The 23,733-nt window shown below is 27.5% G+C and overlaps 2 protein-coding genes across 2 annotated transcripts; both read right to left on the reverse strand.

Annotated features, from left to right (window-relative positions):
• Positions 1-6,180: 6,180 nt before the first annotated feature.
• LOC130674703 (uncharacterized) lies at positions 6,181-9,121 on the reverse strand. Its single transcript, XM_057480114.1, has 2 exons — positions 8,502-9,121; positions 6,181-6,978 (listed from the first exon to the last, which is right to left on the reverse strand). The coding sequence occupies exons 1-2, from the start codon at positions 9,087-9,089 to the stop codon at positions 6,721-6,723; spliced, it is 846 nt and encodes a 281-aa protein (XP_057336097.1). The 5' UTR covers positions 9,090-9,121; the 3' UTR covers positions 6,181-6,720.
• Positions 9,122-12,761: 3,640 nt separating this feature from the next.
• LOC130674813 (transmembrane protein 41 homolog) lies at positions 12,762-20,685 on the reverse strand. Its single transcript, XM_057480235.1, has 3 exons — positions 20,522-20,685; positions 20,076-20,196; positions 12,762-13,543 (listed from the first exon to the last, which is right to left on the reverse strand). Exons 1-3 carry the CDS (start codon positions 20,553-20,555, stop codon positions 12,907-12,909), a joined length of 792 nt encoding a protein of 263 aa, XP_057336218.1. The 5' UTR covers positions 20,556-20,685; the 3' UTR covers positions 12,762-12,906.
• Positions 20,686-23,733: the final 3,048 nt, after the last annotated feature.

The following is a 23,733-nucleotide window of genomic DNA, read 5'->3' on the forward strand; positions in this document are numbered from 1 at the left end:
TAAAATAGATAAGTTTATCTATTGTGGTAGTGAAAAATTATTCGTTTTGGTGTTTAATCTTCCGTTACACGTGCTTTCTCTAGTGTCTCACTCGTATTCACGCCAACTCTATAGGTGCTTTTTCATGCTGACGTTTGACGCTGCTTTTTAGCGTCAAATTCTGTCACGTGATGAGAATTTAACTTGTGCGCCATCCAGAAAAAATGTAGCGATAACTTATAGCGTTTAGCGTCAAATTTAAGCGATAAATAATACACGAGTATCGAAAGTCGATGTATTGATGTCAAGTCTTTCATACTACAAAATTGACGTATTATCTTTGTACTTTATAATCGATACTTACCTCAAAACTCATTGTAAATATTTCCCCCGATAACCAGAGTTTCTGATCAGAAAGTTGGTGTACATAAGTTGCGACCAACTTGACGATGAGTTGTCGACAACTTTCAGCTTTTGTGACTGTTGACTGCAAATTGTTTCCAAGTTTTCCAGAAATTTGGCGACAATCTACCGCTGCAATCTGTCGAAAACTTTCTGAGAAACTTGCAGTCAATGGTTACAAAAGCTGAAAGGTGTTGACAAGATGGATTTAACATTTGCAACATCCGAGACGTTGGAGTTACACTCGATAATTCAACTCGGGTGGGTAATAAAGTAGGAATTAGTGAAGGGATCTATCCTGGATTCCTATAATATAGGAAACCATTCGGGAGTCCATCCGAAAGCGCCCTATGAGAATCCACATGAGAACTTCAGCTGGATTCTCATATCAAGTTTTTTGATTGGATAATTGTATTGTTGTTAACGAATGAAAAAACAATTGTTTATATAAAAAAAATTACAAAATTAGTTTATTACATTAGTCGTTTTTACAATGAAATAGATTATATAGCGAATGAATGTTTTTTTTTCAATAATTCCTGTTTGATGATTTAGTCTTAAATTTTTATGTAATGAATGTATGGAATAATTTTTTTTATAACGATATTCATTTTGTATAATGGTCTCATTATCATAAAACTACTGATTCAAAAGAATATTTTATTTGTGTGTTATCTATTAGAATCTTAAATTATATCATTCTTCCGGTACAATCAATTAATCAAAGAATCAAAATATTTAACCCTAGCTTATACAGCTAGGGCTAAAAGTGAAATTTAATTAGAAGTAATCGATGTATCCTTAACTGCCTCCATTTAATAAAAATCAACGTACTACGCTTTTTTTAAGAGTCCCATTATGAAGTCTGCAAAATCACTGGCAACTCGACTCGTAAGTTTTGATTCAAATGTATTGATACCGATTGCATCCTCTAATATTGATTTAGGATCAGATAAGTCGTCTAACACCTCTTTAAAAAATGATTCAATATCAGCTGGTGCGGCAAACCCCTGTGTAAAAATAAATGACATTTAATAATTTACAAAAATATGAATACACTGATAGAAAAACTATCTTGATTTAAGAAAAATTTTTTCTTCAAAATGTGGTTCTTGCTTCAAAATAAAAAATTTTTTTGATTCAAGAAATAAGTTATTGAACCGAAAAATTGAAATTCTTAAAGATAGAGAAAAAATTCATCGTTTGAGAATTTTATTCTTTATTTTTTTGTTTTGAAACAAAATACTGATAATATATTTCGCTTGAGAATTTCTTGCTCTTGGATTAATATGTAGGTTTAAGACATTATATACCGACTTGTTTCGAGAACGGCGTGATTTTCAAATCAAGATATTGATTTACTCGGCTTAAAAAAATAACTGTTTCTTATTTTAAAAATCAAAAATTGTACTTTATATATGTTAAAGTAAAAATTAATTTAAAAAAAAATTTTCTTTTTCATTACTTTGAAAACATCTTTCATCAAGGTACTACTACTTGAACCAAAAATTTAAACTCTTTAAGACAATAATATGACATTTTTAGTTGAAAACAAGTGGTCTTGTTTGGAGAATTTGATAATAGCGATTCCAGATAATATAGTTTCGGGTCAAGGCACGAGAATTATCCATCGAAGATATAAAATCTTTAGATCGAAAAAAAATCTAAATCACGACAAGAATTTCTTAAAGCAAGAAAATTGGCTCTCTTCAAACATAAATTCTTGGCTCAAGAGAATATTTCTTGAGTCAATATAAATTTTCTATTAATGTACAACAATATTCATAAATTTCTAAATAAAATCTTATAAAATTTTATAAAATTCAATAAAATTTTATAAAGTAAGCTCTGAGTAAGGAACGTAACAGATGAATGTAATTTTATAAAATTGTATGACATTTTATAAAATAGAATAAAATTTTATAAAGTTTTACACAATTGTATAAAATTATATAAAATTTTATACAATTTTATAAGACTGTACAGCGAAATTTTATAAAATTTCATAGAATTTTATAAAATTTTATATGGTAAGATCTTAAAAGGGAAGTCATAATTAGATAAAATTTTATATAATTGTACGAAATTTTATAAGGTTTTTTAAAATTGTATAAACTTTCATACAATTTCATAAAATTATATAAATTTTTATACAATCTTATACAATTTTATAAAGTAAGTCCTTAGAAGAGAAGTAATATTTAGATGAAATTTTATTAAATTTTATAAAGTTGTATACGATTTCACAAAATTATATGCAATCTCATAAAATCTTATACAAATTCATACAATTTTATAAAGTAACATCTCAAAAGGGGAGGAATAATTAGATAAAATTTTATATATAATTGTATGAAATTTTATAAAATAATATAAAATTTTATAATATTTCATAAAACTTTAGAGAATTTGATGTCACTATTGCATCTAGTGTAGGGTAGCATTTTGTAAAATTTTATAAAATTTCACACAATTTTATAAAGTTTATTACAAATTATTATAAAAATTGTTAGAAATTCAAAGTAAATAGACAAAATTTTCAATGGCCATAAAAAAAAAAATTTCATTTTTGCAGGCAAAATATGGTGATAAACAAATATGAAAATTATATTATAAAAAATATAATTGATTACCTAAATATATACAGGGTACCCCCAGAAAAATGTAGAAAAAAAAAAAAATTCTGAATATTGAATAAGTTTGATTTTATTAAAATTTTTTGTTATTTACATTAAGAAAAATTATATTTTACACAATTATTGGATGCAAAGGAAGATAACAAAGTTTTTAATAGTTTTTATCATAATACAAAAGTCTTTAATATTTTTCGACCGGCACTCGATTCTTGAAAAAGTTTACCGAAAAAAAATTCAAAATAATGCTTAATTATATTAACAAAAGTAATTTTGGAATGGTGATAATAGATTTAAAAAAAAAAAAATTTTTAATATAAAGTTTTAGAAGTACCTCGTTTTGCCTACCCCCGCCACCCCTTTCTCTTACATATTTATATATATATTACATAATTTGATAATTTTGAATTTAATGTTTTTAAACTTTTATTTTGTCTACTAGCAATTAAAATTAATTCTTCATTACTCAAGGAAAAATTCAAAGGTTTCGCCATTGATTCAAAAATATAAATTATTAAAAATCAATAAATTTAATTAATTTTAAAATTTTATGTCCATTAAACAATCGATAGTTGAATTATTCGAATCTTTTTTTTATATATAATTATAAATTAATACTATGAAATATGGCTGATAAGAATTCATGAGTAACCACAAATACAGCCACGAATTTCCCTAAGCTACAAGCGACCAATAGACGAGCGGAGCAGACTACGATTCTTCAATAACAAAAGTTAAGCAGCATCGAGATTGGACATTAATTGGATAGGTAACCCATCCCGGAAAAAAAAATCATTTTATAAAACTTTATAAAATTTTACAAAATTTTACAATATTTTACAAAATTTTATACTGAAAATGGCCTGGTACAATTTTATGAAATTTTACAAAGTTTTATAAATTTTTATAAAATTTTATAAAATGTTAGTACTAAAATTTTGTAAAATTTTATAAAAACATTTTTTCCCGGGTAACTTATTGAGCCACACCATTCGGTTTAATATGACAAGAGCCTTAGCCACAGCAACGCGTGGCCGGGTCTGCTAGTTTTTATATATAAAGATTGTTACTTTTCATACTAGATTCAAATTGTGAAATTTTTATAAAATTTTACAAAACATTATCTCACACTAGATGCAATACTGGCATTAAATTTTGAAAAGTTTCGTAAAATGTCAAAAATAAACTTATATAAAATTGCATTCAATTATTACTTCTTTTACTTAGACCTAACTTTATAAAAACAATTTTTTCGAGTTAACATAGATTTTTTTCGTAAACTTTTTTCATGGGGGATTTCTTTTATTTTATTTTACTTTACATAAAATGTTATTTTTTTAACTTTTCAGCGCCGATATCTTTTGAACTAATCAACCGATTTTGACGTTTGAGGTGGCAATCGGCGTGTTTTCTTAAATTCTAGAGCTGATTAAATTTTGAAATTGATCGGATGAGTCACTTCAAAGATAATCGAAAAAAAACATTCGTATCATTTCTTTCGCCAACGATATTTCTCGAACAAATTAACCGATTGAAATGGTTGAGGTGGCATTCGGCGCCTCTTATAAAAGTCTAGAACTGACTAGATTTTGAAGTCGATCGTTTAAGTCGTTTCTGAGAAATCACTAAAAAACTAAAAAAAAAATTTTTTTTTTTCTTAATTCGCCAATATTTTCGAGTCTACTTGATCAAATGATCTGAAATTTTCAGGAACGTTGAGGGTCAACAAGCTCTTTTGATTGCCACCTCAACCATCCAAATCGATTCATTAGTTAAAAAGTTAGAAAGAGTTTACACACACACACACACACACACACACACACACACACACACACACACACACACACACACACACACACACACACACACACACACACACACACACACACACACACACACACACACACACACACACACACACACACACACACACACACACACACACACACACACACACACACACATACACACACACACACACACACACACACACACACACACACACACACACACACATACACACACACACACACACACACACACACACACACACACACACACATAGCTTTCTAGGACCTCAAAACGTCGAAATCTGATGAAAACTCGAGTTAGAATTATAATTATAGTAGAAGTGTTAAAAGCAAATGCAGCGGACCTTAATCGTCAGTCTTCACTCTACTGCTATCAAGTGAACTTTGCGTAGCAGAGTGGGAAGTACCTACTGGTAGTGGCGCAGCATACCCTGCACCACGTCCTATATATATATATCTGGTATAGATAATATATTATTTTTGGTATAACCAGTGGTCTTCCCCATGGACAATTCGGGATATCCATCCCAGTTCGGGCTCTCTATATTTTTCTTGAGAATAGTTCTTTATTCTTTTCGATTAATATGAAGAGAATTAAAAAGCATTAAAAATTTCAAAATATGAATTCTCCTCAATTCGATTTAATTCTCTGAAGAGAATTTAAAAGTATTAAAAATTTTAAAATATGAATTCTCCTCAATTCTATTTATTCTCTGAAGAGAATTTAAAAGTATTAAAAATTTCAAAATATGAATTCTCCTCAATTCTATTTAATTCTCTGAAGAGAATTTAAAAGTATTAAAAATTTCAAAATATGAATTCTCCTTAATTCTAGTTAATCCTCTGAAGAGAATTTAAAAATATTAAAAATTTCAAAATATGAATTCTCCTTAATTCTATTTAATTCTCTAAAGAGAATTTAAAAGTACTAAAAATTTCAAAATATGAATTCTCCTTAATTCTATTTAATCCTCTGAAGAGAATTTAAAAATATTAAAAATTTCAAAATATGAATTCTCCTTAATTCTATTTAATTCTCTGAAGAGAATGAAAAAGGATTCAATTCATTTTTAATCCTCTTTAATTCTCTTTTTTAACCAGGGTACATCGATTACTTCTAATTAAATTTCACTTATACAGCTAGGGTTAAATATTTTGATTCTTTGATTAATTGATTGTACCGGAAGAATGAAATAATTTAATATTCTAATAGATAACACACAAATAAAATATTTTTTTGAATCAGTAGTTTTATGATAATGAGACCATTATACAAAATGAATATCGTTATAAAAAAAATTATTCCATACATTCATTACATAAAAATTTAAGACTAAATCATCAAACAGGAATTATTGAAAAAAAAACATTTATTCGCTATATAATCTATTTCATTGTAAAAACGACTAATGTAATAAACTAATTTTGTAATTTTTTTTATATAAACAATTGTTTTTTCATTCGTTAACAACAATACAATTATCCAATCAAAAAACTTGATATGAGAAGGGTTCCTACCTTTGAGCATAAAATATCGAACCAGGAAAGTTCTCTTTTTTCACTCGAGTAAATATCCCTGGCGGATTCGCATTATGGTAGATTACGGTATTTTTTTGCAAATTGCGTTATTTTAGGAAAAGTACGGTATTTCACGTTCCAATACACCATTTTTGCGGTAACTTACGGTAATTCGCGGTAAATTACGGTATTTTTCGGTCGAAGTCTGGTATTTTACCGCAAATTGTTGCAGTTTTCCGTAATTTGCCGCCAATTACCGTAAAATGTGGCAATTATGCAGTGAAATACGGTATTTTGTGGTAATTCACCGTAATTCGGATCCGCTAAGAATGTATATAGAATCCTGTTAAATTTTTTTTTCCAAATATTTTCTTATGTTATTGCGGTGGCAATGCCGGAAGTGGTTCCAATTTAAGATCAATGATAGTCTCATTATGGATTTGGTTGAATATCGTCCCTTTATTTTCGGGACTTATATTGTATAATGTTTGATGTGCGTCGTTCAAATAACTGCTGATCCAGGTTTCCAGTGTTTTGTTGTTATTCTGTACGTAAACTTGACTCATGTAAACAGGACTGTCTTTGCCAGCATCGAGGGGTCTGGTCGATGACTCAGGAACTTCAAAAATCAGAAGCTGTAATAAAAATTCATATTTTAAATTCTAAAAAATCGTGAAAAATAGAGGCAAATTAAATTTATAGCTTCCTTTTTGATGTGTATATTATTTTTCACCTAATTTAGACATGGAAGTTTTAATTAATGCCTTTTTATCTAGAAGAAACGACGCATGGACTAATTTTTCATACATTCATTCTCTCGTAAGAGAAAAGGTCAGACTTCCTTCCCCTAGACTAGGTTGAAATTTAATCCTTTAGCACAGGTATGGCGATAAAATATAATCTTCCATGTTTAAATCTTGTGAAAAGTAGTATACACACCACGGACGAAAGTAGCTACAATTGTGGAGCTAATACAACCACATAGTAGGGTAAAAAAGTTGCAGGTGGCACTGTTACAAAATGAGTATCTACTGAGTCTAAAAATGTTTACCCTCGTTGAATAGTAAATAGAACTGCTACCCCGAGAAAAAAAATTTAGATCTGTTCTGATCAAATTAGGTCAGCTCAGATCAAATTTGATCATAATTTATACTGAATCCAGATCAGAGTAGATCTGATTTGATCTGTTCAAATCAAACTAGATCTGATCAGATATGACATTTTTCTTTGGGGAAAAATAGTCCAGATTTACCCTGATCAAATCTAATCCAGTCAGATCAACCTAGATCAAGTTAGATCAACCTAGATCTAATCAGATCAAAATAGATCAACATTGATTAAACGATCAATTTATGAAGCAAATATAAATAGATCTAGTTGGATCTGTACGGATCAAAGCAGATCTGAGCTGATATAACTTTTTCTCGGAAAAAAAAGTTCAGATCGGCTCTGATCAGATTAGATCTGTGCAGATTATAAAGAAATATATCTTCATATTATATTATAATTATAAGTTTAACTAGCTGAATTTTGACACATTCACCTAAATTTTGATAATTCTAAAAAGTCTATCGTTATTTGAATTGGTATCTTCTTAATTATATGTTGATTTGTATTGTTTGGAGAAGAGTGATCTTGAATATGAATCTTTACTAAGTTAAATTTGAATTGCATCGTTCAAAGGAGAAGATAAAGCAGATCTCATATGGAACATGAAACGTTTACTTTTAATTTAAATGGCTTCAATCTTATATATTTTATATTATTGTGATATATTTAATATATTTTTAATCAGACATATCAATTTTTATTAGGATAAAGATAAAAAACAGATCTATTTAGATCTAGCGAAATAGTTCAAATTTGATCTGAGCAGATTTAAGAATTTTTTTCATTTACCTTGATCTGTTTAGATCCAAGCAGATCTATTCTGATCAGAGTAGATCTAAATTGATCTTAACAGATCTGGCCAAAATGCAGATCTGTTAAGATCTGAAACATCAGATCTAATTTGATCTGAATAGATCTAAATTTTTTTTTCCCGGGACCAGCATTTTTATACGTGCACCTCAAACGTAGGAATTTCATTGTCTCTTATTCAACCTCAAGTTGTCTTATACATAATCCCCGAAACTGATCAAAATTAATAACATCTTACCTGATATAAACAGTAACCTTTCAGAATAGACGAAACGTAGTGCGTTTTCCCCTCTCTTCTCATTTTGAAAACTCCTGTTTCATTAGCTAATTGCTTGACATCTTTCGGTACATTATGTCCGTTCATCAAATTAATCGTAACCGTTTCTCTACCTTTGACACGACAAGTTTTAGTTCTCACGCAGGTATAATTTTGATTAACAGCATAACTTCCATTAATACCCAGTAAATTGTAACTTCGATCAATAATTTTCTGTCTTTCATTAATAACTTTAATTTTCGGGTCGAAATCAGATGCTTTTCTGTGAGAGTATGAGATGCAATAATAAAATACACTATCCCCGTCATCTATCCTCCATGAATTATGTAGCGTATTATTTCTTTCAACATACTTTGACATCATATTGTCATCGAATAGTTTACCGACGACTTCGCAAGTGTCGTTTTTCAAATCGATCCTATTAATAACATCACCAGCAGATAAATTGATTAAAGGAATAATATCGCAGTTTACTTCAGCAGGAATGAATAAAAATGTTATAATAATAATGAATGTTTTTAAAATATTTTTTTTATTACAACGATCCATCGTTGAATAAATTTGAACAAGAACTGGAAGAATCAGCGCCAACATTGACTTTTTATTAAAAAATTTTCGTAGTGCGCTTACGTAATAAATTTAATTTTTTTAATAATGTATGAATGGAAACATTTAAAAAGATGTAATGTCATCGAACGAGAATCATAAAATAATGCTAAGTCACATAATTATTATTATTATTCATTATAAATATATAATTATCGGTATTTTATGCATGGAAGTCAAATTTATTTTTATCCTTGGATATATATTTACCTTAGAGTTATTTTGTTTAATAGCATCCGTTTGTTTGTTTGTTGGATTTTTTCTGTGATTCAGTTCCTGGTGTCATTTGACAAAATTATGACCTCGAAAAAATGAAGGTAATAAGAAATATGACCATGAATAAAAGTTACATGGATAGTATTGTTTTGCTTGGAAAATGTCAATTGAACAGAAGTTTTTCAAAAATATGTTGGGAAAAAATGGTTAACAACAGTTTTGACAGTACTTTGAGTGGAAACAATAATATAAGTACCTCGTCAATTAATGTTTGTAACGATAATTCAAATAATGTTAGTCATTCTATAGTGGATACATTATTTACTTGTTTGTAATAAAGTGAATAATTGAATAGCTACACTGAAAAAAAAGTTTAAGTCCTATTGATATACTCTTTTTTAATGAATTGGTATTGCGGATATAATATAAAAAGTTTAAGTATTATCGCAATACTCTGTTTAAGTGAGTGACTTATATTTTCCGTACGATACTATAGCAAGTCCAGAGAGTATAGTAAGAAAAGTAAGACTCAGCGCGTATGTCGCATCTTTTTTCCCCGTGTTTATATTATACCTTTAACCTGCTTTAACCTATACATCGTTCTTAAGAGCATTCAAAAGATTAATTACATAATTGGAATTAAAAATAATCATTTATGGATTCCTTTCTGATTCTGATTCTGATAAATCATTAATAATTGTACGATCTAACCATTATTAAAATTATTATTTTATCTGTAAATATTTTAAAAACTAATTATATGAGTATTAATATACCTTGTCACATCTAGGGTTAATACTCTGTGACTTATATTACAATTATAATTATTATTAATTATTTATTAATTTTTAAATAAATTTCATTTTTAAATAAATATAGCAATATTTATTTCCATAACCTTTCTTTTCTAATTCTGTCAATTTATAAGTGTAAGGATTTGAGTGTAGTGCTTATATGAGTTTTGCGGTGGCGCTAAAACTCGGTTTAAGCGTATGACTTAAACTCGTTTAAGTCATACGCTTAAAAATATTGCGTTGAGACTTATATTTGGTATAAGTATATTCGCAATACCAAGTATTGCGATATCACTTAAATTTATAAGCGTGGGACTTATACTTTTTTTTCAGTGTATAACTATATTTCATATATTGAGATGATAAATAAAATAATAAACATTAGATATTTGGATATTACACTATGTTCCTCGAAAATCCTTTAGGCTTGGACTAGCTAATACACAAAACATTTACCCAGACGGATTTCTTCTACTGATTATCACGCCTTTTAACCTTCTCTTGATTTTCTTCTAAATATCCCTGAGGACCAGAAGAAAATCGTGACTTTACTGCACAGAAAAAACAGTTAACTTGAATCAAAGAAAATATTCTTGATTCAAGAAATTTTTTTTGATCTATTCGGAAAATAAAAATTTACTTGCCCCAAGTAAACAATTATCTTCAAATTTTTATCTTGAATCAAAATTTTTTTTCTCACGTCAACATATTTTTACGCTTAAATCAAAAAATTTTCACTTGTTTCAAGAGTTTATAGTTCTTAAAGTAAGAGATATTTTTTTTGGAGCAAGAGACATTATTTTTTTGTAGCAATATTGCATTTTTTTGGTTAAAGAAAATAAAATTTCTCGGAACAAGTACTATTTTTTTTACGCAAGTATTTTTGTATTTTCCGACCAAGAAAACAAAAGTTGTTTAAGCCGAGAGAAAAAATTTCTTGGGAGAAAAGGTCGATATGGAGAAGGGGAAAGTCACCGGTGCTAGGCAGCAGCAGCGGGAGTAGTTCGGTGCTCGCCACGAGATCGCGCCTACGACATGTAGTGCCCCTGGTAAGACATTTATTTCAGAAGTCTTATATTCCAAATTTCAATACGATTTTGTTCGAGTACTCTTCTGTCATTTGACAGAATTACAAGTACCCTTTTGAATTGTACTATTGTAAGATGAGCGAATGCTCTGTGGGATTCTGGTGTAGGTGTGGTTAATTCAATAACTAACAATTAACACAAAATACAGATAAAAGAATAGATCTTTATTAAACAATATGTACACTAAAACTATGAGAAAAATAGCGAATGCAACTACAAGATACGCGATAGCGAATGCGACTGTAAATGAATACGCGTATAAATTCGACACGTGGTCGGTAGCGGTTAATGACGCGATAATTAATTTATAATTAATAAGACGCGAGCAACGATTCAATATATACTCAATAATTAGTAGCCTTGATATACTAGCTAATTATTGAGAATATTTAAACAGAGATTTAGCGAAGCGGTTCAGACTTATTTCACACGAGAGATATATTAATTTGAGCGAAGCGGTTGGATGGATAGCTGAGTTTGTACTGATCGATGTAGATTGGAAATAGAGACGTCGTCTTCTTCCTTCTTGGCTGCTCGGTGGTGACGTGGCAGCATGGCTGCAGTAACGAATTTTCCCATTGGCTTAAAAGCGCGCCAACAAGAAATAGTTAGCCGCCAATTTCTCTGATTGGCCGGCCGGTAGCGGGTTCTCATGCCATTTTGACACGGTCATGAGCAAGAAATTGCAGGTGTCGGGCCCAGATAGCGAGTGACCCGGCACTATTCTGACATTCAAGTCAGTAGCGAGTTCGGCTGCTCCCGTACGTAGCGAAAGTACACGAAGCTTTTCAAGATGATTAAGCTCGTGACTGAACAACTATAGTATATCGAATACTACATCATGACTTTAATATTTAATATTGAAGTTTACTTGAAATCCAAGTCTTGAATAATTTTGCTCGGAAATCGTCCCAAAAACGTCATATTAGAGTTTCTATAGGAATATAAGCTGGATTTCCACGTGCATATTTTTGATAGGGAAATTAATTGTATCGTTATTTATATGTACCAATTTTTTGGATTCTAATCTTACGATGTTTTCCTTCTCTTGAATATCGGTGAAATGTAAAAATATTCTAACTGATATACTCGCAGTCACAGAGAGTTGCCACTGTTCAGTTGTTTCATCCGTGTTGTAATCAAATTAAACATGGAAAATTATCAAGTTTTTAATTGCACTCACCTAATTATCACGAAAACGACGGCAATAATTGGTGGGCAATTAGCTGATAACTCGTTATCAAATCGACTTTTTGGTTAACAGTAAGCACTTTTGCGAATGGGTTAACTTTTATAGTCTGAAGTAGAAAATATAAATTAATTTAAAAAATAAAAAAAAACTTATTCTATAGAAATAATGTCACATCACAACAAAAATCTGAAAATCGGTTAAACCTGCAGGCCAACCCCAAAAATTCCCGTTGAAGTTCTCAAGACCTATAATTTAATTTTTTTTTTTATCTATAGAGAAGAATTCTGTATTGGGAGTGAAAAAAAAAATTTTTCTCCAAATCAAATTTCATTCACAGAAATAAATTTATTACAACCAATTATACAAGTCATCATTAACAAAAAAAAGAGTTACAATCTTTGGAAGTATTGTTACAGTTATTTTAATTAATTAAATTAAGATAAATAAATTAACTATGAAAAAAATAATATCTAATTATATTTTTTCTGTAAATTATTTTTAAATAAAACAGGCAATAATGAGAGTAATGCAAAAATAAATAACATTATAATACTATTCCAAGACCAAGCGTCGCTGGAAGAGGTTAATTTGTTTAATGTCTGTCCCGCTTGTATGGCAACAAAAGAGGGCGGGGCAACACCCAAAAATGTCCCTACACAAAAGGGCATTACGGGAACACCCAAAACGGGACTTGCTAAATTGATAAACCAATTTGGTAACAAGGGTGTTATGCGTAGAAATAACATGTAACTTAATAAATTATCTTTATGTTTGCTAACAGTCTTAGACCACGTTTGTACTTTTGTCGGGCAAAAATACAATAAAATTTTTTTACCCAGTAATGATGACAATAAATAACAGAGCGACGCACCGATGGCGCTGCATGTACAGACTAAAATTAGAGCTAGAGTGAAGGGAAACAAAAAACCTGACAAAATCGACAGAAATATCGATCCAGGAATGGCGAAAGTCTGAAGAAATATGTAGGTTATAAACAAACCAGCCAATACTTCTATGTAGTAGAGCTCTTTGTATCTTTCTAATAATCCACCTAGATTTTTAGCGTCTTCTATATTTAATGGTAGTTTTAAATGTTTGCGCTCGTCTCTAGTAACAAATTACGTTAAGTGTTATTTTATTTTGTTGTCATTTTAATAGATAATCATTTATGAGGTAAAATGAACGTATTTTCCCATGTTACAATACGATAAATTTTCGACATTAATACAATAGGAAAATTGGCTTGATAATTTAGTAAAAATGCAGCATTTAGTGAATTGAATCGTTCACTTTCGTGACTGTAGTCATAAGACTGAAAAGTTACTGGAAAAATGTTGAAATTTTGGGGAAATAAAATGGTATTGTTTTCGGAAAAATTTCACAAAAATACTCTTATACCCCTAACGGACCCAAATTACGGTAAATAACGGTAAACCCACCGTAAATTACGGTAATCCACCGTGAAATACCGATTTACCGTAAATTACGGTGGTTTTACCGTAATTTACGGTGAATTTACCGTAAAATACGGAAATACGGTAATCCACCGTAAATTACGGTAATTCGGTAATCCACCCGAATTTTTTTACGGTAGATTTATCGTATTCGACGGTAAATTTACGGTATACTCGCCGTAATTTACGGTAATCGACCGGAAAGTACTGATTTACCATAAATTACGGTGGATTTACCGCAATTTACGGTGGGTTTACCGTAATTTACGGTAAATCTACTCGAATTTTACGGTATTCTACGGTAGATTTACGGTAAAAATACCGTAAATGTACGGTAACTCCGGTCTGCTAGGGACACTAACGCAAAAAATTAAAGGAACAGGAAAATTTGATAAATTTTTTAGTGATCTTTGCAAGGCTGTAACTTTGTGAAAAAAAATCGTATCGAGATTTAAAAAAAAGCATTTCATAGCTTGAAATCTCTAGTTTCGGTGCATTTTAGTTAAATTTTTTTGAGAGCTAAGGCTATTGCGCAACCATGAGAACCATCGCGAGAAAAAAATTTTCGAAACATTTTTTTCATTAAGAGAGTCCACGGGCCGTGGAAAAATTTTTGTCCGCTAAACCAATGCATAGGTCGTTTAGTAAATTTACTCAGCTTTAATTTGTTTTTTTTCAACTTTGTAGGATAATTTGTCGCAGAGAAATCAGCCTACAAACGACAAAGGAAGCTTTTTAGTTTGATTATCGATATCTTAGCTATTAAAAATCACAGGGTAAATTGGAGGGTGGCGTTAAAAACTTGAATAAATTCCCTAGAAGACCCTTTCATCATTTTTTGGAAAAAACTTTGTTTTTATTTTTAGCATCCATTAGAAGTAAGTACAAAAAAATGATTTATTTTTGGTTTTTCAGTAAATCAACCACTACTTCGTAAATATCGATGAAAGGACTAATGTTGTCAGGTAATTTTTTAGCTTCATGTATCCCCAAATACCCTGTGAATTTTTAAATCGACCTATCAAATCGTTTTTTGGGGGCGATAGATTAAAGGAATAAAATGAAAGAATAATTTATTTTTGCATTGGTTACTCAGTAAATGTGAAGGAAAGAGAAAAAAAAAACGAAAAATTTCAAAAAATGTCGAAAGAGTCGAAGAAATAAGAAAAATTGAAATGTGTCTTTAGTGTTCGAAAACTTTTTTTTTTTGTTATGTAACAAATTGTCCTACAAAGCTAAAAAAAAAAAAGCAAATTAATGTTGAATCAATTTACTAACCGACCGATGCATTGGTTTAGCTGAAAAAAATTTTCTACGGCCCGTACACTCTCTTAAAGAAAAAAAAAAATTTCGAAAATTTTTGTTTCGCGATATTTCTCATGTTTGCGCAATAGCCGTAGCTCTTAAAAAAATTCGATGAAAATGAACCGAAACTAGAGATTTCAAGCTATAAAATACTTTTTTTTAAATCTAGATTATTTTTCACGAAGTTACAGCCTTGCAAAAATCACTGAAAAATTTCTAAAATTTTCTTGTTCCTTTAGTTTTTTTGCGTTAGTGTATGACATTATCAATTTAGTAATAAATATTGGTTTAATATTGATAATTATTAACTTAAATTTTGTATAAAAAGTAACCAAAGTTACGATGGCAATGCGATAAAAAAGCTGATTTATACAGTATAAATACCGCATTTTTGTAGCACCGGTAACCGCGAAGGGACCCATGAAAAAGATATCTCTCTTTTCTAATGAATTTAGATCAGAAGTTCATTAGGAAATTTAGATCGTGCCACAAATATGACTTTCATCGTGAATTTGCTCCACCAACTTTAATCACGATAAAATTATGACAGTCGAATTTCTATCCAAGTGATCAATTATTTTTCCAATTGATACTGTCTGGCTAGGCCGAAAGAAGTTATTGACAGTTCTTGAATTTCAAAATTTGACATAAGCGGGATAGCCACTGTGAATAATAAGAAACAACTGTTTTTCATTTTTACTCAGAATTTTTTGATGATTCTAGTTCACTCGATGCTTTTAAGCTTACAAATTAAGATACAGTTTTTTTTTTTCAGTCAAGCCGATGAACCGGAATCGTGAAGGAAGAAAATGAACTATTTTTCGAGGCGGGTGTCTTTAGAGCGGTACAACTTACGTTGTAATTAAGATTTTTATTGGAAATTTGTTTTACATGTTCTTGAAATATTAATAAATAAATGATATCAAAAAACTAAAAGTTCTATCTGTTCATTGGTCGTCAAAAAAAAAATTCCCAAAAAAATCCCGCATGAAAATAACATATATTTTGATTATATATAAAAAAATATACCGTAAATATATAATTTTATAAAATGGCAAAAATGTATGTATAATAAAATATAATATTTATATAAATTCAAAGTTATACTTTGATTTATAATTTAAATTATAAAAAAATATATACATATATTCATAATATGTAATATAATTATAAAATATAATTTTTAACTTATAAAATTCATTATAAATTTACATATATTGGAATGATATATAATAGAATATATTTTTTTATATATTAAATAGTATATTGTTAAATATATTTTTTTATATAATTGACATTGGAGAATCTCAAGATATTGAATTGTATATTGTATTATATAATACATTATATATCTAAAAATATAAAATAAAATATGAAAAATAAAGACTTTCAGTTTGACGATGATTGTGAGTATCAATGAGAATATATTTTATTCGAGTAAATTAAGTATGTAGATCGAACTTGAAAGGAAGTTTGTAGAGAGAGTCGTTATGACTATAAATTTTCATTTATATGATTAATTTTTAATATAAAAAAATAATTACTCAAAATAAAATAAGTTTTAGAGGATACCGAAAGAGCATTCATGGAACTGAAAATTTTTCGAAGCACAAAAGTGTCATGTATATCTTTTAATATATACAAGCTTATATACGAGCATTATATATTATATCATACTGTTAATAATATAATTTGAATTATAAAATCATAATATATATAAACCTATAAATTGATACTATATAATGACATATATTTTTTTTATATAATCTAATATTATATGGAGTTTTTATAATGATAATATATGCCAAAATATAAAATTATATATTATATTGATATACTTTTAAAATATAAAATTTTATATTGAAAACGGCAAAAAAGTAGTTATTTTTAAATATATAATTATTTACATTCTAAATTATACTATAATATAATAAATATTATATTATCTGATATAATTTCAGAGTATAAGTTTTTTTCATGCGGGATGCTTAAAAAACAGATCCTCAGACGGGGAACCCTCCTTAATGATGATAAGTTAAATAATATACCCAAAACATGAGATGACTTGATTATAATCTGAGTATGAATCGGGTTAGGTAAAGGACCCAGTTTCTGACCTTTTTAGAGTATCAGTTGGGATTATACTATAATAATTAAGGTAAGATTTAATCTAATGAGAAAAATAATAACTCTATCGACTAATTTATGATTTGTCAAATAAAGTCATGTGCGTAAAAAAATTATTTGAATTGAATTAATAATTTAAATTGACGTTTTAAAAATTTACATTCAGAGACTTAGTTTCTGACCCTCAGAATTTTTCAGGTCGCAGTTTCTTACCCTCACAGTGGCCTAGTTTCTGACCCTCAAATTACACAAACCATGATTAGATTATGAAATAGTTAGCAAATTTCAATAAACTGAAACTATTAGTTAGATGAACAAATTAAAAATTTTTTGTAACAAAAACATAATTTTTCAATATTTAAAATATAAATGATTGAAGTTACTTTAGCTAGCGCCTGTTCTCATTATTTTTCATCGTAGCTCGTTGTCTTTTTTTTTAAACTCTTAAATAAAAAAACAACAAAAAAATTAATTTTGTCATAATGAAAATATTATTCAATTAAAAGAGTCATAACAGTTTAAACTCTATCAAAATTGACATTATTTTTACAATAATTTTATCATTCCAAGAATATGTACTTTCAAGATCTAATTATGATCCTTTATTTTTAAAAATGAATATTAATTGTTAATTTATCACTGTATCATGAGTAATAGTAGAAAATAATTTAAGAAAATTATAAATATCGCTATTTTTACATTTTACAGACATGTAATTAAACAGACAACCTCGCTCGCAGTAAGTTATAATTTTAGGGTCAACAACTCCACCATACCTTTTAAATTGAGCCTAGTTATGGACCCTCAAATTTCAACAACAAAACTTATTTTAATATGTTTTATAAATGTATTAAAATAAATTTTAATTAACTATTGATTTATCCATCTATTTTTGGTTAAATTTTTTTTACTTACATGATAATTAGTGCACAGATTCAATCGTCGTACCTCCTAACGTAAACTGTTTAGACTCTACTTAAAAAATGGCTTCCTCAGCCACTTATGGCTAAAATATTTGTTTTTATTCAGTTAATATTTTCTATGTTTTTTAAATCGCCACTAATTAGGCTCAGAATAAATTACAATAAATGAAGAAAAAATTGATTTTCTTTTCAAAGTTATAGTTTTTTAAGTAAGTCAGAAAAAAGTTGAATAGGTCAGAAACTGGACCAGGGTCTAATAACTGGGTCTTTTACCTTATAATTCTTAAAACATACCGAAACGTTATTCAATTTCTACTATACCAGAAATGAACCTAAAAGAAACTTAAATTTTCGGTATAAACAAATTCGCTAGGGAATTCATGATGATCGTCATATTTGTGGCACGACCTAAGTTTCGTGATGAAATTCAGATCTGAATTCATTATGAAAAAAAATTTTTTTTACACAGGGAATACTTACCTCATATAATAATAATGCCCCTGATTAAAAAATTTAATTGAAAAGTATGAAAAAGATGAGAATTGAATCTTTTTAAATACTTTCTATACCCCAAGGTTTTTATTTGGACATAAAATTAATACTTTTCAATCCCAAAATAATATATGAATTTCTTAACTTCCGAGGAATTGGAAAAGATTCAAATGAATTGATATTTTTAATCTTTCTGAATACTTTTCAATACCAAAAAAGTTTCAAATTTTAGAGTCACCCAAGCGGCACAAAAAAAAATTGTTGGCTATATGTTAAATTTAAAACGACGATTTGTTATCATGAATTTAAGTTAACTAATTGTTAACTTAAATTCAACAAAAACTCAACAATTTTTTTTTGTGCCACTTGGGCACGTATGGGATTGAGAAGAATTCAAATGAATTGAAATTTTTTAATCTTTCTGAATCCCTCTCAATACCAAAATAATTCCATATTGAAAGGTATTGAAATGATTAAAGATTGAATTCTTTTCAATACTTTTGAATTTCATTTTAAGAATTAGAAAGTATTCAAATGATCGAAATTTCAATTCCATTCAATTCTTTCCAAAACCTCCGTGAGATTGAAAATAATTGAAATAATGTTCAATACTTTTCAATTCACTTTTTTAATCAGGGATTATTACAAATAACCAACGACATGCCCTGATTAAAAAAGTGAATTGAAAAGTATTGAAAATTATTTCAATTCTTTTCAATCCCTCGGCGGTTTTGGAAAGTATTGAATGGAATTGAAATTTCGATCGTTTGAATACTTTCCAATTCCAAAGTGGAATTCGAAAGTATTGAAAAGAATTCAATCTTTCATCATTTCATCATCGGATTATTTAGGTATTGAGATGGATTCAGAAAGATTCAAAAATTTTAATTCATTTCAATCTTTTTCAATCCCACACTTGATCCGAAATGTCGGATTATTTAGGTATTGAGAAGGATTCAGAAAGATTAAAAATATCAATTCATTTGAATCTTTTTCAATTCCTCGGAAGTTCAGAAATTCTTTTATTATTTTGGGATTGAAAAGTATTCATTTTATGTCAAAATGAAAACCTTGGGGTATAGAAAGTATTCGAAAGGATTCATTTCTCATCTTTTTCAATACTTTTCAATTCACTTTTTTAATCAGGGTGATCATTGAAGTATATCATTATTAGTACTCATTTAACGCGTGATTTAACCAGCTGTCTAAATATCGTACTCGCGTTGTCCTAAAAAAAATCTTGCAAAAAATGATTAATTATTCAAAACATAATAATAGTTCATTTTACCTCATAAAAATTAATTTTCCATAAATGAAATAAAATAATAAAGTACTTACTCGTTCAAATCAGGAAAATTTGTGTAAACATACAATAGTGCAGTTAACGAGGTCAAAAATATCAAACCAACAGTTAAAATTGCCCGCCGAGTTGATATTTCATTCTGCGATCCAATGGAGTCTTAAAAAAAAATATAATTAATTGCTATCAAGTCACATGTCTATCGTGATTCGTCCATTCTTTGATAAACAAAAAGTTACTTTCATAAAATTCTCGTGATTGGTCCACGTGATCAGACCATTGTAATTTATTCATATTTATTACATATATATATTATACTTATCAACAAAACAATAATTTTTTTTTTAAGTTATCACTTAATTTTTTTTAATTACTATTTTTATTTGTATTATTTTATAAATAATTTGTTTTTTTTTTTGCTTTAAATGAAAATTTTAACGAATTCTAGGTTAAGATAAAAAAATAATTTTATTAATAGACTTACCTTGATCATTTTTATCTATTGTCTCAGTGCTCATTATTAATGAATATTTATTATTTTAATTTTATGTACAAATGCTGTGTTGTTTGTCAGTGAACATTAAAATATATATGCGATAAACTTTGTCACCCTTTGTGTGTAACCATCAATAATATTTCGATATCAGTTTGTTAATTTGAACGCGAGTTGTCAAATCCGCGGGTAGATGGCAGTAAAATTGTAAGTTTGTCAAAGCGCGGGAATGAAATTTAAATTTGAATTTTAAATCCATTGATATCTAGGATAGTATGGGAATTTATAGAAGAATTTGTATGAGTGTGGATTTTCGTACCCTGATAACTATTTTAGCTGCAAATTGACGTAAACTTGGATACTCAACTTGACCAAAATCTGTAGCAGAAGTTAGAGGAAAAAATTTGAATAAAAGTTTAAAAACTAGCTTTTGCGATGACACTGAGAGAAATGAAATTAAATTCAAGTAATTATTGTTCTTGTTTCCAGTAAAGTAAAAGCCCCTATACTCACTCACTTTTCATTGGAGTGAGATTATTATATCACCCAATATAAATTAATATATGAAATAAAAAATCATATTTTTTTTTTATACACGGAGAAAAAAATTAAGTAATTTTTACTAAATTTGAAAAAAAAATTACAATCCGAGAAGTAATCTTGAAATGTTAAAAACAAAATCAAAACTTCTACAAAACTTAAAGTAAAAATTACAACATATTATTAAGAATAATAATTGCTATTGATTTTAAAAATTACTACATTTAAAATAAAATTTACTAGCGACAAATAAAAATTATTATGTACCAATAATTTGTACTATTGTACTTAGTAGATATTAGTTAACGCGCTTTGTGAAAGATGTATTCCAGATACACTGATAGAAGGATTTCTTAGTATTAAACAAGATTTGTTAATATTTAACAAATGATTTCTTAACGGAGCCTTATTTAAGAAATATTTATTAATATTTAACAAATCATTTCTTAAACATCATTTTTTTGTATTTAATAAATATTTCTTAGCATCTAATAAACGATTTGTTAATATTTAATAAATGATTTCTTTCCATTTAAAAAATGATTTATTAATATTTAATAAATCACTTTTTAACATTTAATGAATCACTTTTTAATGATTAATAAATGAATATTTCATATTTAATATATTTTTTATTATTTGAACAAATTTTTTTTTATATTTAAGAAATTATCTATTAACTTATTTATTAAAATTTAATTCATAAAATCACACAGTTCAAGAATATACATATACATGTATATATGTTTTTACATGCAGCTACACACATTCATTAATATTTATATTTATAAACAAAAATAACTAAAACAACCATCGTATAAAATTTTCTATTCTCCCGGGAAAAAATGATTTTGCCTAATTATATATAATTATATATAAGACCTTATATATAATTAGATCTAAAAATTGGCCAGGTCTAATTATATATAATTTATATATAATTATATATAGGTTATATATGATTATATATAATACGTTATATATAATTAGATCTGAAAATTGGCCAGGTCTAATTATATATAAGTTTTATATACTCATATATAATTAGATATGATTATGTATAACACATATATATCATATTTTATATATAATTAGATCCGAAAATTAGGCGGGTTCAAACATATATATGATTATGTGTAATTTATATACAATTACGTATGTCCATGTACGATTAATATTGAAGTATTCAGAGGGAAGTTTTTTTTGAATTATACGTTTGCAATTATTCATAACAAATTATATTTCCCTCAAAATATAAATACAGAGTATAATTAACGACTGTGCTACTACATTTATTTATTTTTGTTATATAACATTTTATTATGTATTTATAGATAGATAATATAATCATGTCATTAGACTATTAGTACTTACAAACGAAAATTACTAGAGTCATTTTTACTAATATATTAAAGAATATATATTCGTTATTTTTAAAAGTATATTTGGTGAAACTTCTTAACGTTAATTTTATGAGATCTCACTTATTATAATAAGTATTATAATAAGTATAATAATATAATAATTATTACTTCTCAATAATATACACCTAAAACTATAATGCATTTAACGAGTATTGGTTATTAAATATCAATAAAGACCATAGAGCATCTAATATATTAAATAAGAAAAACTAAATATTAAATATATTCTATAAATAAAATATTAACTTATATATATATATATATATATATATATATATATATATATATATATATATATATATATATATAAATAATTAATTTATATTTGATTATATATATAGATCTAAAGATCTAAAATATAATAAAAATTACTATATATGGGTCTATATAGGTCAGGTCTAATCAGATCTAATCATATATAGACCCATGTATAACTATATATGGGTATATACTATTATATATACTATTATATATATTCCATATACAATCATATATAATTAGGCAAAATCATTTTGTCCCGGGATATAATTAGATCTAATTATATATAAGACTATATATACTTATATATAGGTCTATATATAACCATATATATTCTAGATATAATCATATATAATTAGGCAAAATCATTTTTTTCCCGGTATAATTAGGTCTAATTATATATAAGACTATATATACTTATATATAGGTCTATATATAACCATCTATATTCTATATATAATCATATATCATCAGGTAAAATCATTTTTTTCCCGGTATAATTAGGTCTAATTATATATAAGGCTATATATACTTATATATAGGTCTATATATAACCATATATAATTATATATAATACCATATATAATTATATATATTCCATATATAATCATATATAATTATATATAATTAGGCAAAATCATTTTTTCCCGGGCTTTCAATTTAAAAATACAATTTCATAGTAATTAACACTATAACTAGAATAAACAAATTAATATTTTTTATATTAAACTACGCTAAGAAATAACATAAAATCCGTTTGATAGTACATGTGTTTTTAATGGTTAAGTTAATACGTGTACACCACTACAGGCTCGTGTGTAGCCCTCTACCGACAAATTTTCCTCAGAAATATTTATTAAATATTAACAAATCTTGTTTGATGCTAACAAATATTTCTTTCATGTTAATTAGGCTTTGTTAGCATAAAAAATATTTCTTAATAATAAAGAAGTTACTTATTTCATTATAATAAATATTGTT

The sequence above is a fragment of the Microplitis mediator genome, chromosome 9, assembly GCF_029852145.1.
Source record: "Microplitis mediator isolate UGA2020A chromosome 9, iyMicMedi2.1, whole genome shotgun sequence".
NCBI lineage: Eukaryota > Metazoa > Arthropoda > Insecta > Hymenoptera > Braconidae > Microplitis > Microplitis mediator.